Source organism: Archocentrus centrarchus, chromosome 7 (genome assembly GCF_007364275.1).
Source record: "Archocentrus centrarchus isolate MPI-CPG fArcCen1 chromosome 7, fArcCen1, whole genome shotgun sequence".
Taxonomy (NCBI): Eukaryota; Metazoa; Chordata; class Actinopteri; order Cichliformes; family Cichlidae; genus Archocentrus; species Archocentrus centrarchus.
Window position 1 is genome coordinate 15,689,744 of NC_044352.1, and position 12,632 is coordinate 15,702,375.

Sequence of the window (12,632 nt, forward strand, 5' to 3'; positions counted from 1 at the left end):
TTAAGTGAAGCGCTATCATTGATAATGAGCAGGTTTAAAGGAGTCACATCCCTCCAAAATTACTTTTTAAACCGGCCTTATTAAGCAGAAAATGAGGCCCAAATCAGCCTACAAGATCCTCATTAAAAGCCACTGATCCTTGGCCATGCGCATGTTCCAGTGGTTTTAATTAGGCTAGTGCAAGATCGTCAGCGACAGGAAGTGCCATTAATCTTGTCTTTTCATCCTGAGAGGGGGGTACAGCATGTTGCCACGTGGCGTTCTAGCCTGGGCCCAGTGGAGTCTTAAACAGTACAATAAGATGAGAATTAAAATCCAAGTGACATACTTTGTAATGCTCTTCATTTGTGTAGAACTACACTGAAACTGTGGAAACATACAGGGTCATGCTTCCCTCTTGTTGCAACCTTTGGTATCACTTTGCATGAACTAGCCATTCTTTCAGCTCAAGTGCATCACAAGCTACACATAAACGCTGACACGCAAAAACAGGACAAAATGTGTCTTCATTTACGCTGTGCTGTGTGTGTTTATGAGTAGCACTCGCTGTAGAGGATGGTCCCAGCCCTGCCTGTCACACTGTCTCTGCATGGAGGATTATGGATGGCCAATTACATCGCTTTTGTCATTAATTAATGAGGATAACGAGCTCCCCCTGCTCCCCACAAAACCATGTTGCTCCTCAGCTGGTACTGAGTAGGGAGAGGGGTGCTGGGCCTTGCGTGTATGTGTGTGTGTGTGTGTATGCATGCATACTTGCATTATATGTCTCTCTCTCCTGATTCATAAGACATGTTTTAAAGTTGGAGTATTGGTTAGTATGAGGCAAGTAGTGTTTAAAGTTAGGGTAAGTCTCTGGGAGGAAATGTTATGTGTGATGGAGGGTTTGCTGAGTGCTGACTCCAGGGCATGCATGTACATTTGTCTAGTGAGTTGAGGTGTATTTGTGTGTCTATGTGTATGTGTCTGTGAATGTCTAGTGTTTGCTCACCACCAGTTCTGTATGTGTGGGGCCATTACAGAGATTAGGCCATGCTACAATAATGGATGCCCCCGTTTGTCAGCTCATATCCTCTGTCAAGACAACAAGCTAAAGGAGAAAGAGTGTGATGAGCACAGTGATAGGAAAGGGGGAGGGACTGCAGGAGGAGGAAAAACAGAGGCAAGTTAGCAGGAGAATGGAGGGGGAGAAAAGCTTTAGCAAAGTGAAAAAGAATTCTTGCAACAAAATTGGGCCTTTGAAAATCCAAATGTCCTGGGATCTCTAAAAAAAAGGAAGGGGCGGGTAACTGTGGCCTACTACATCATTTTTAACAATGGCTGAGAGTGTTGTCATCTTGTACTGCCTATCCCAGCTCTTCTCCCTCCTACCAGGCCCAATTTGGCCCCTGCCACACTCTCTCGGTCTACCATGCGTCGTGTCAGGTGCCTTGTGGCGATAGGCAAAACGCTTTGCATGGCTGCCATGTTTCGAGGGTTTTCAGCCATATGAGCACAAAACACAGCCATCCACACACACACACACACACACACACACACACACACACACACACACACACACACACACACACACACACACACACACATTCACGCAGTGCACAAACACACAGACACATACAAACAGACATCCCCTCTCCACCCCCCTTTAGACATCTGATTAACGAATGAAGGGCCCTGGCCCGTCCCGCTGCACTTGTAGAAACGTCGCCCCGAATCACATGGCTCCTCGGAACCAACTGACTCACCCGCTTATCGCTTCCGACAAGGCGGGGCTGGGAGGGACGATGAAGTGTGATGTCATAGTGAAGCAGAGAAGTTGGAGGTCCACGGGTGGGTGGGTGGATGGGTGAATGTGGGGCATCCTTACAGTGCAACCTCTGGCACTCTCTGACACTCAGCACCTCATGTCTTCCTCCATGTACTGTTTTTACCACTTCACACACTGATGAACCCCCTCACACACGCATCCACTTGTCTAGGTCTATTCTCTGTCTCACATCCTCACCCCACCCCCCCGAACCCTGCATTAAAAACAAGTCTTCAATGCCACTTTGCATACAAAGCTTCAACTATGCCTCTGTGAGCACATTTTAATGAAAACAAAAAAATCTCTAACGCTTAATAAACCCTTTGGTCCCCCACAGAAAGCTTAATCAGAGTCGAAGGGTGTTCATTTTCCTTCAAGGCCCCTGTTGTAAGTACAGTTTGTGTGTTGGGCTATGTGTGTGTGAAATGGAGTGCTACAATGTGCATCAGACACATGAGCTTGCACATGGAGAGAACTTAATTAGAGAAAACAGCGCTGTCAGATGCATTAGGCAGAGGTACGCACTTAAGGGCATATGGTTTTAGTACTATACCATCGGGTTGGAGAAAAGCACACAAACATACCTCAAAGCTCTGAGCCATGGTAATGAAATCACTCCTTTTCTATCCCACCGAGAGCAAACACAAATGTTTACAGACATCACACAGTCTGTCCGTACTCCTGCACCACACTGGGCTGTGAGAATGGTAGAGCACTGAATAAAGACACTGTCAACAGGAGAAAATAGGTGAGAAAAGGCAGCAATAATGGGTTGCAATTATTACTATATGTTATATGATACTATAATACATTTATTATAAAATATTTTGTTTCAAACAGTTTGAACTACACGAAATATAATGAATGTGCCTTAAATGCCATCATATTTACAGATGAATCTATGTTCATCTGGAGTACTCCCACTACCTGTCTGAAAATGTGTTTTTGTGTGGAGAGGACAGTGATGACGCAGGTTAATATGACTATTTTTAAATTCTGTGTGTGAGGTGACTCCACAATCTGTCATTGGTAGAATAGATCAGACAGGTGCAGATGAGGAATATAAGTACACACAACTGTCTTTAACGGTACTTCGTTCATAGCTTTAAATGATAACTTTAAATCTTGCTTTATTATTGTAGCCTTCAGACACACATGGCAGATTTTTTAACCTTGCCCAGAGCATACCCAGAAATTGTCCTATTTTTTGTGTTGAATCAAAAAATTAATTAGTTTGTATAATTCTAGCTGTATTGCTAAAAATATTTTATGTGTAGTCTTGTTTTTTTTTTTCTTGCTGTATGTTATGAATACAGTTAATTAGGTTTCTCTCCATTTTAATGTTTCTTAAACACCAGATTGTATTTTTTTTATATTGCATTAGAAAACTAACATTTTAAGTGACATTAATTTACATTTATTTAATTAAATTAATTAAAAATTAAGTTAATAAAAATGATTTCATTTTCCTCTCTTTATCAGCAAATCAAATGAGCAGTCAACACAACAGCAAAAATGCATGTTTGCCACTTCTCTCTTCTTCAAATACAGATTTACATAGAAGAAACTGTAAAAAACACAAATAAAAAGTGGTTTACGCATATGTAACCTACAAAATTATCCTCATTATACAGACAGACGAAGATAAATGGTGATTTTATACACACTCCGGCCACTGCTGGCTTGCTAAAGCGTCGGAGAACACTACCACGTGACTAGCAAAATCACAAATCTGTCTTAATGTATAGCCAACATGTCAAATGACACACCACCACCATGCACACTGATGGCCATTAAGTTAATAAGGTGCCAAAACTATAACATATATCTTAGTAGCTCAACATCTGAGGCCTATAGGGAGAAAAGTGACCACCAGAACCATCGGTACACAAAAGCAACGGTCTCATTTATGGCAATTAGGCTGTACAGGGACTGATGAAGCACAGGGCCCGAGTCCTCACATCATTGGCAGCATTTGTCACATTTCATCTCTGCTGTCCTAAATGTCTCACGGGGCCTCAGACAAAGCATGTGTCATCAGAGGTCTCATTTAAGATGCCATGGGTGGCCTGTTGTTGTGACATGTATCTAAATTGTAAGAGAGGCACACTGTGGTGGATCACTTAGTCTCTGACTGGATTTATCTGACTGCTCAAATATAAATGTCTGGTTTAATGTATTCACTAGAGCAAGTGGCTTAGTTTGTGGCGAATGAACACAAATGAATGTGAATATGTCAGTGAAGGAAAAGCACCTGTGAGATTAAAGGTAACAGGTATTTTGTTGTAGCTCGTCTGACTATAAATGGTTGAAGTTCTTACCTACAAAATCACAGTACTTTGCAGACTGGTTAGAAAAAGCGCTTTTACTTTACAGTTTCGAAGATGTAATCAGTGTAATGGCAGTGCTATTTAATCCACTACTAATCTACTATTATGAATTGTACTGAGATCTATCTTCGGTGTTAACTTGCAGACTGTTAGGTGTTTTTGTTTACACCCCCAAACCCCATACTGAAATATAATGAGTAACTAAAAAGAGCAATAATGAAGCACTTATGTACACTCTGTGATAAGTGAACAAAGACCGAGTTGTTATTGTGTCAAGTAAAGATGCTGTCAGACAATTAAGGACAATAAGAAACAAAGAAAAGACACAAATACTTGTTTTCAGGAGTGTAAATATCACTGCTCTCTGACCAGCACAAATACCAACCATATTTCAAATAAATAAATAAATGAAAATATGTATATGCTTTGCTCTAAATTCTTCCACTGCCCAACCTGCAAACGGGAAGTGGCCCTGTAACGTTCACTGAATTGTCTACCAAGGAGACAGGAGCAGAAATCGTGTTAATAGCCGTCCAGGCTTTAAGAGCCCGCCAAGGAAGCACCCAATCACCCAAATAACCAGAGACAGGTCCTGGGTGCCCCGGGCGGCTCTTGCGTACTTCCCCTCAGCGCCACCGACCCCACTGCGTGCCAAACGGGCCCCACCAGACCCACTGAGCTCGTTTAGACCTATCTCTTCATGTCAAGGGCTTGAAATGCAAGAACAGAAAATTGCCAACTCATTTTTTTTGAGGGGGGTGGGGGTGTACTCAAATGGTGGCGAAGTGGAGGTCATTTTAGCCGCGTGACAGATTTTTGATTTTCGGATATTTTAAAATTTTGTCTGTAGCTACAATTTACGGTTATTTTTCACCTTTTTTTGCCTTAAAAAGTAGGAGCGTTAAAAGTGGGTGAGTTTTCACTGGTTCGTATAGTACACGATATTGTGTCCAGAACATAAATGTAAGCAAAATGTATTTGGAATCATTTATATTGCATTATGTAAAGTATATATTTTTACATTGCCTGGCGTTTTAAGATCATATCAGCGGTGTGTTCTTCGTGAAATTATTTTAAAGCTGTGGCATTGTTGTTGAAATGAAGCAAACCGAGTCCGAGCATAGATATGTGTTTTAATTATAAAGACATATAAACAATATATGAAATCCATGTTGCGACACAACCAAAACGCTTCTTCAGTTTATAGGCTGCAGTCATATAACCATTAATATAACCGGGCTTGAAGCAAGTGATTTTTTTTAAGTTGTACAATACAATCATGTGAGATGTGCAGTAACGTAAAAATAAAAACAAACCTGTCAACACATGGTATCAGAAAATATATCAGTCAGAATCACATGAGATTTTTTTCTCCCACATAGCATCATAGTCAGTGTAGGGAAACCTTAATTGCTGTTTTAAATCTAAATGTTCTGGCGTTAGGACGCGTTTCTTCGTTTCGTGTTGTTGTTACTGAATGTTGCATAGATTACAAATGAGCTCAAAACAAAAGCTTTCTCAAATTTACCCAAATTTGGACATGGCCTGTGGTGTCTATAAAGTACAAGCGACAAAGTAACAGGGACGTCATCCTATAAGAAGGCCTAAGCAGTTCATTTTCTATGTAGCGTTAGTTAAATCTGGATGAAACACTGCAGTATGCTTACTTAACCATATCTTAAGATTATGCATTAGACTAAAATCGTTTCATTTTCCACAGAATGGTTTTAAATTAACTTAGAGTGGGTGAGAGACCGACACGGGTGCAGTATAGGTAGGCTAAAAGTTCAGGAAAGAGAGTTAAAGCAAATCAAGGCTTGTCGTTACAGTGTTTGAAGAGACTCGACGGTGCCCCAGAGTAAGTAGTGCACTTCTCGGCACAGGTGGCGAGTGCGGAACCCGAGAAAGGGTATACGGCAGCCTGTCCAAAGGGCGCCAGGGCGGTGGGGATCGGTGAAGTTATGGTTTGTCCTTGGTTCAGATACGCCACCAGCCGCCTCATCTCCTCCAGAGCCTGCGCCTGCATGAGGATATAGTTCTTGGCCAGGAGGAGAGTGGCTATTTTGGAGAGTTTTCTCACCGAGGGACTGTGGGCGTAAGGAATAACGGCGCGCAGGCCGTCCAGCGCGTCGTTCAAGTCATGCATCCTCCTTCTCTCCCGGGCGTTGATGCTGAGCCGCAGGGATCGTTGCTCCTTGGTCTTCTTGGCGAGGGCCCCTCCGGGCTTATCGTCCCCAAATGACGAGCCCCTTTTCCGGGACTCCAGCGAGTCGAAGCCATCCTCGTCGTCGCTCGTGTGTTCCCCGCCACTCTCGTTGGACTTCGCGGTCTGCCCGGAGAGGAAATCAGTGGCCGGTGTGAGCGGGTACCGACCGGGACTTCCAGCACCATGGCCAGCGCCAAACCCGAAGGCTGACTGGCCGTAGCGCTGCGTCAGGTCGAGGAGCGCGTCGTTGCTGATGGACTTGAGCAGGTTCTCTTCGCTAACATTCATTTTCTCTTCCACAGCAGATTCTGACCAGGAAAAGTCTACTCTTCCGTGCTTCCTTTATCCTAGCTTTTGTTTTGAGGACTGTAGCGTGTTCTCACGTAGTTCTCTCCAAGAGTTGCTGTTTTCAAGGAGTTCCTCTCCTTCTTCACTCCTTTCCTCTGTCAGTGCAATGACTCTTCAAGAAGGAGTCTGTGAATCTGAAGCTGAGCTTCTACATGCATTCACCTCCTCTGTACACTGCGCTCCCCCCTTGTTGCGCGCATAGCCCACGTTCAATAACACTTCTCTAACTGTGCTCGGTGAGATCGGAGCGCTCGTGTCCCTTTCGTACGGTCGGTTTCCTCTCGCGCGTCTTTCTTGCCCTCCCTCGCCTTGGGCAGATTGTGACTGGCGCTCTGCCCTGCTTGCAAGTTAGTAGGAGCACGAGGCCCGCCGGGATTATCTGCCCGTCCAATCAGGGGGGCGTTTTAATTAACTCAGGAAGAGCGCAGGTCTGCTCCCACTTTCAATCATAAAGTGATAAATGCAACGCAAACTGACGCGCAGCACAGCCGTGTGTATCCTTGTGCTCTCCGCGATTGTATACGAATAAATATACATTTAACGAAACTGTTATTTTAGGGGGATTTAAATGAACTTGAAATTAGAGATATTTATGGGATATTTATCATGCTTTAAACATATATAACGCACACATCAAGAAGAGCTCAAGCCTTGACAGACTGTTAGGTTGTCGGAGAAAAGTACTTACCTGGCTGAAGAAGACTAGATCAGAAACATAGTGAGGGATGAGGTGAAGGACATAAGGATTTTGTGAGGTTTGAGAACGTGACCTCCAGGCTCCGTTCATTCTGATTCAGCCTTTTGCGTTTTGAAAAGACTGTGACAGATAGACGAGATGACAGTGCATTGACAGCTTTGGGAGGCAGTTTCAATTGTTCAGCTTTCCTGATTGATAGCACTAACAATAAACTTACAGGCCTCCTGACCGCCTTTCACCTGCACTCTGTTATCAGCACCATCAAAAGCTCAGGGATAGATACATCAGGTGGCACCTTACACGGTTCAGTCTGATTACTGAAAGACAAATAGAGTAAGTAACCAAATCTCACGAGAACAGGTAAATATTTATACATTTTACAATAATATTCTGGGCCAATACTATTCTTTGCATGAATAAACAATCGGAGTTTGACAGAATAGAAGTAAATTAGTTCAGCATCAACTTGAAAGCTTTGCTAAAGAAACATTTACAATAAAATTATATGCCAGATGGTAATCGTTATAAAAACCTCATTATATTTGTAAGTGTTGTGGTGCAAGTCAAACAGTTCCTGAGCTTGAGAAACAGGTGTCCTAACTGCCATTAGGGAAGCCTAACTTGATAGCTAAGATAGCGGTGCCGCTCTGAGTTCATTATGGAGCATTACACCACAATGATGTCTCCCATAACTAACTAAAGCTAGACTTTCTATACAAAGCTCTGCGCACTCAGGTCCTCTCACGTTTGTGCATGTTCTTGTTTAGGTGATGGTGCCACCTTGTGGAGATGCCTTAAAATGCTCTGACAGCACCTTGGCGAGGTTCATCATATATATTTTATTTTTTAATCATTTCATACGCTTTGATTCCATGCAGTACTCTTGAAGCCTCGTGTAGTGTTGAACGTGTAATGCAGAAGTCTACCTGCATTAAAAAAAAAATGCGTTTTTACTTCTTGCCACTTCATTGTTTGACCTTCATCATGCAGAATGATTTATTGTATGAGCAAAGCTCAATGACAGAGGGTTGCACCTGCATTTAATGAGGGGAGAAAGTGTGCCATTCTGATCATATGCAAATGTAATTACTGTTATGTGCTTGACATATAGTATCATCACTGCAACCTCCTCTCATGCCCCTGGAACACTGTGTTTGTCTTTGAGTTAAGGGAGTTGTGTTTACTGCATCTGATGGTATTTCTAGTTTTGTTACTGCCGATGTTACCGTGTACAGTTGTTGCTGTGGAAAAGAGATATTGCACCATGAGTCAAGTCATCTACGTGGTTAATGGCCCCTGGAAGCACAGCATTAGAAGTTGTCTAAATGCTCAGTAAAACATGTGAAATCTGAGTCTCTCCATGGGAGTACTTGTCTTAGTAACTCTTGGCATGCTACCTTATGTTGTTGTTATTGTATTTGCACTCTTTTGGATTGGGAATTAGTGTTATATCAAAACTGACACATACTACAAGTTGATGTATAACGACTTAGTTGTTTAGCTGTGTGCTAACCCTTTATTCTGACATTCTGAAGCAGCTTACTGTGTTGAATTTTAAGACATTCAGCTTAATTATTGTTGACCAGTGGCAGCTGCAGTGTAGCAGTGAACAAGACATCATGATAACACTACAGAAAACACAAGATTAGAGGAGTGAATAGCCAGACTTAGCATAAATGAATTAATTCAAGGCTGATCATCCATCCATCCATCCATCCATCCATCCATCCATCCATCCATTCATTTTCTTCCTCTTACCCAATTCAGGGTCATGGTTGGGCTGGAGTCTATTCCAGCTGTCGTAGGATGAGAGGTGGGGTACACCCCGGGCAGGTCACCAATCTAATCAAAAGGTAGATGACAACAAAGGAGTGAATCCATGCATGGATCAGCTGGTTAAAATACATTTTAAAAAATGAATAAATAAAGGGCAGCACGGTGGTGTGGTGGTTAGTACTGCTGCCTCACAGTTAGAATGCCATCTGGAAGGCATGGGTTTGATTCCACCTTGGCCTGGGCCTCTCTCTCTCACTGTGTGGAGTTTGCATGTTGTCTGTGTGGGTACTCCGGTTTCCTCCCACAGTCAAAAGACATGCACTTACTGAGGTTAGGTTAACTGGCCACTCTAAATTGTCCATAGGTGTGAATGGTTGTCTGTCTTTTTGTGTTGGCCCTGCAACAGGCTGGCGACCTGTATAGGGTGTACCCTGCCTCTCGCCCTATGTCAGCTGGGATAGGCTCCAGCCCCCCTGTGACCCCAAACAGGATAAGTGGAGATGGATGGATAAACACACACAAACCTTCCTATGAAATATGTGGAATTCTGCAGAATACATCAAAGAACTGGAATTAAATTTTGATATTAGAATAGAAAGCAATTAGAAAAATAGATTTTGGTCTGCAGTCCTCTTGCAAGTCAGTTTTTTACAGCAGATATTTTGATTTATGGTAGGACAGCCACAGGTTTTATAACCCTGTTGGGTTACTGTTGGGCACTGGGTACAGTTGGGTCACTGTGTGAATTATAAATCAAATAGAACACAATGATTTGCATCCATCCAGTTTTGTAAACACTTGTCCAATTCAGGGTTGCAGGGGACCATATCCTAGCTGTCACTGGGCAAAAGGCAGGTTACACCCTAGAGAGGTCACAGGTCACCAGTCTGTCAGGGAGACAGGGAGACAGAAAACCATTCAAAGCTACAGCCAATTTACAGAATAGCCTAAAAAACCCAACATGGTTTTGTAGTGTGGGAGGATGCTGGGGAACCCACACAGGCACAGGGAGAAAATGCAAACTTAACAGAAAAAGACCTCAGCTGACCCATGCATTTGAACTCTGGACCTTTTTGCTATGAGGCAACAAACTAAACCACTGTACCACTGTGCCAGCCATCATAGGTCATGGTGATTGCAAATGATTTAAAAACTAGATCATTAGACTGAAATAACTTCATATAAAATAGAATAAAGACAATGTATAAAATGCTGAAACTGAGACATGTAATTGTTTGTTTTCTTGTTTTTGTTTTTGAAATTAATGCCAGTAACATGTTTCTGAAAGGTTGGGACAGAAGCCACAAAACAGCGAAAAAGACTGAAATTGTTGTGTACCCCTGGTTAATATCTCACAACTAATTAGGTGAATGATCAAAATGATTGCACCTAAAAATGCACCCCAGTTGGGATGACTCTTTCAGAAGTAAAGATGGAAAAGGAGTTCACATGTGAAAGACTGCATGAGGATGAACTTTCAGTTCCAAAGAATTCAAGAATTTTATCATTAAGCACAAGAGTAAATGGCAAAACTGAATGAATGGGTAATATCTTCAATCTCTCGGGTAGCACTCCATTAGAAACAGACATGACTCTGACACGATTTTCCATTCAAAATTACAACTAGTCTCCTCAGTTCCCAAGTGCTTACAGGGTGGATTTAAAGACAAGGTAATATAAAACACCTGCTTTGTTTTCAATCAGATGCTTCGTTTGCAACCATGCACAATACCATGACTCTGAAAATGCAGTAGCTTAATGGAATTTAGCTCTCATTCATTTTATTATCTGTGCTTTCCCTAGTGTGACACATAAAATTATCTCCAGTAAAAAGAAAGAAAGAAAGAAAAGAAAGAAAGAAAACTGGAACAAAATACAACAGGGCCGAAAGATTTTCCACACACAAATGGTTGATGCTTATAGCAAAGTATACATAGCTTCACACACTGGATGTCAAAAAGTAAAATGACAACAAACACCAAAATCTACAATATCCTCAGCATATAAACATTAATGTGCCCTTTGAGTTGTATATTTTAATATGATACAGACAACAGAGATCAGGAGGAGGAATTTTAGATCTGAGACACTGATCACAAACTGCTCTGTGTGGGTTAAAATTTTAGATGGTTGTAAATAAGCTAAGATATCTTTACTGTCATTGCACAATACAGTGAAATTTTTTTGGACCCGTCCTCCAGGTGCCGAAATAATAAATAATACAAGATAGAAATAAGATATATAAATTAAATAAATAAGGATCTGGTATTTACAAATCAGCTGTTTACATGTTGATTGCTGGTGAAAACTTCGTTGTATATTAACAGTTTTGCCTGTGTGTGACCTTGAATACTACATACTCCAGATTTATTCTGATGAATAGCACTGCACCTTGACCATGTCATAGTTTTTTGTTTTTTTTTAATGTTTCTTTTTCTAATATGCAAAGGTGAATGTGCAATATTTTGGCCAGCAGATGGCAGAAATGTCCATGAATTGAAAGCAATACCTTATACACATGAAATAAAACTAAATTTAAAAAAAACTCTGTCTGTAAAGACTGGTCATTTCTGGTATCATGTTGGGTGATTTGAATCTATTATTTCTATCTCACAGATATTATTTTCATCTAACGATTGATGATTTTTTAAAAACATTTTTTTAAAGCTATTTCTTAACAATATGTAAACAAAAACAAAGCTCTGATGTGTACACTGAGCACTACTAAGATCACTAACTTTTAAACTATTGATCTACTGTAGAGTGAGAAACGTAGCCTTACAAGTAGATGCAGCAGTGGTGTAGTTTTCCTTCTCAGCTCACTGAGATCAGATCCTCAAGCGTTCACTACACAGAGTCCTCACCTTTTCCGAGCAGGACTGGGCACTAAAAGCTCCCGATTCACAGAGAATAGAAGAAACACAAAAGTGTCAACACACCAACTAATAATACATGATGCTTTTAAAGCCTCTGCTGCGGGTCCGTGTTGCCATGGCAACTGCAGGCTCAGCTGCCAAGCGAACCTGCTGTGATTGTGTCTGCTGTGAGAAAAGGGCTTTACGCTGCAGTGAGAGCGGAGGACCACCATGGGGCAGGAAAGTACTTTGTATTGCACTGAAATTGGCGGCGGTCACATTTGACAGGAACAATACATGCGAGCACGTAGGCAAATGTGTTTATGAATATGTGGATTGCATGCAGACGTGTGGACGCGAGCATCCATGTTGCACACACGGCTGTGTCGGCTTCACACTGTCATGATGATGTGTGTTAGTTCTGCTGCTTGTAGAGTCCCGTGAATGCAGTGCAATGGGAGCAATTTGTAAGAGCTTTTTATTTTATTTTGTTTTGTTTTTTTTAAAGTCCTAGCAGGTGCAGATATTCAAAGTTAGACCAGGTCTTGATTATTGCTAACATGTATATCAAACCTGAGCGGGATGCGCATGAGAGTTTTCTTTTCAAGCTGTC

The 12,632-nt window shown here is 41.8% G+C and overlaps 1 protein-coding gene and 1 long non-coding RNA gene across 2 annotated transcripts in view; both read right to left on the reverse strand.

Annotated features, from left to right (window-relative positions):
* LOC115782438 (uncharacterized) overlaps nucleotides 1–12,132 on the reverse strand; it is a 29,368-nt gene extending 17,236 nt beyond the window's left edge. The window contains exons 1-4 of the long non-coding RNA XR_004020149.1: nucleotides 11,947–12,132; nucleotides 9,147–9,230; nucleotides 7,606–7,705; nucleotides 7,380–7,508 (exon numbers count right to left, since the gene is read on the reverse strand). This is a non-coding gene — a long non-coding RNA (uncharacterized LOC115782438). The remainder of the gene's footprint in view (nucleotides 1–7,379; nucleotides 7,509–7,605; nucleotides 7,706–9,146; nucleotides 9,231–11,946) is intronic.
* bhlhe23 (basic helix-loop-helix family, member e23) lies at nucleotides 5,257–7,017 on the reverse strand. Its single transcript, XM_030732583.1, has one exon. The coding sequence runs from the start codon at nucleotides 6,629–6,631 to the stop codon at nucleotides 5,948–5,950; it is 684 nt and encodes a 227-aa protein (XP_030588443.1). The 5' UTR covers nucleotides 6,632–7,017; the 3' UTR covers nucleotides 5,257–5,947.
* Nucleotides 12,133–12,632: the final 500 nt, after the last annotated feature.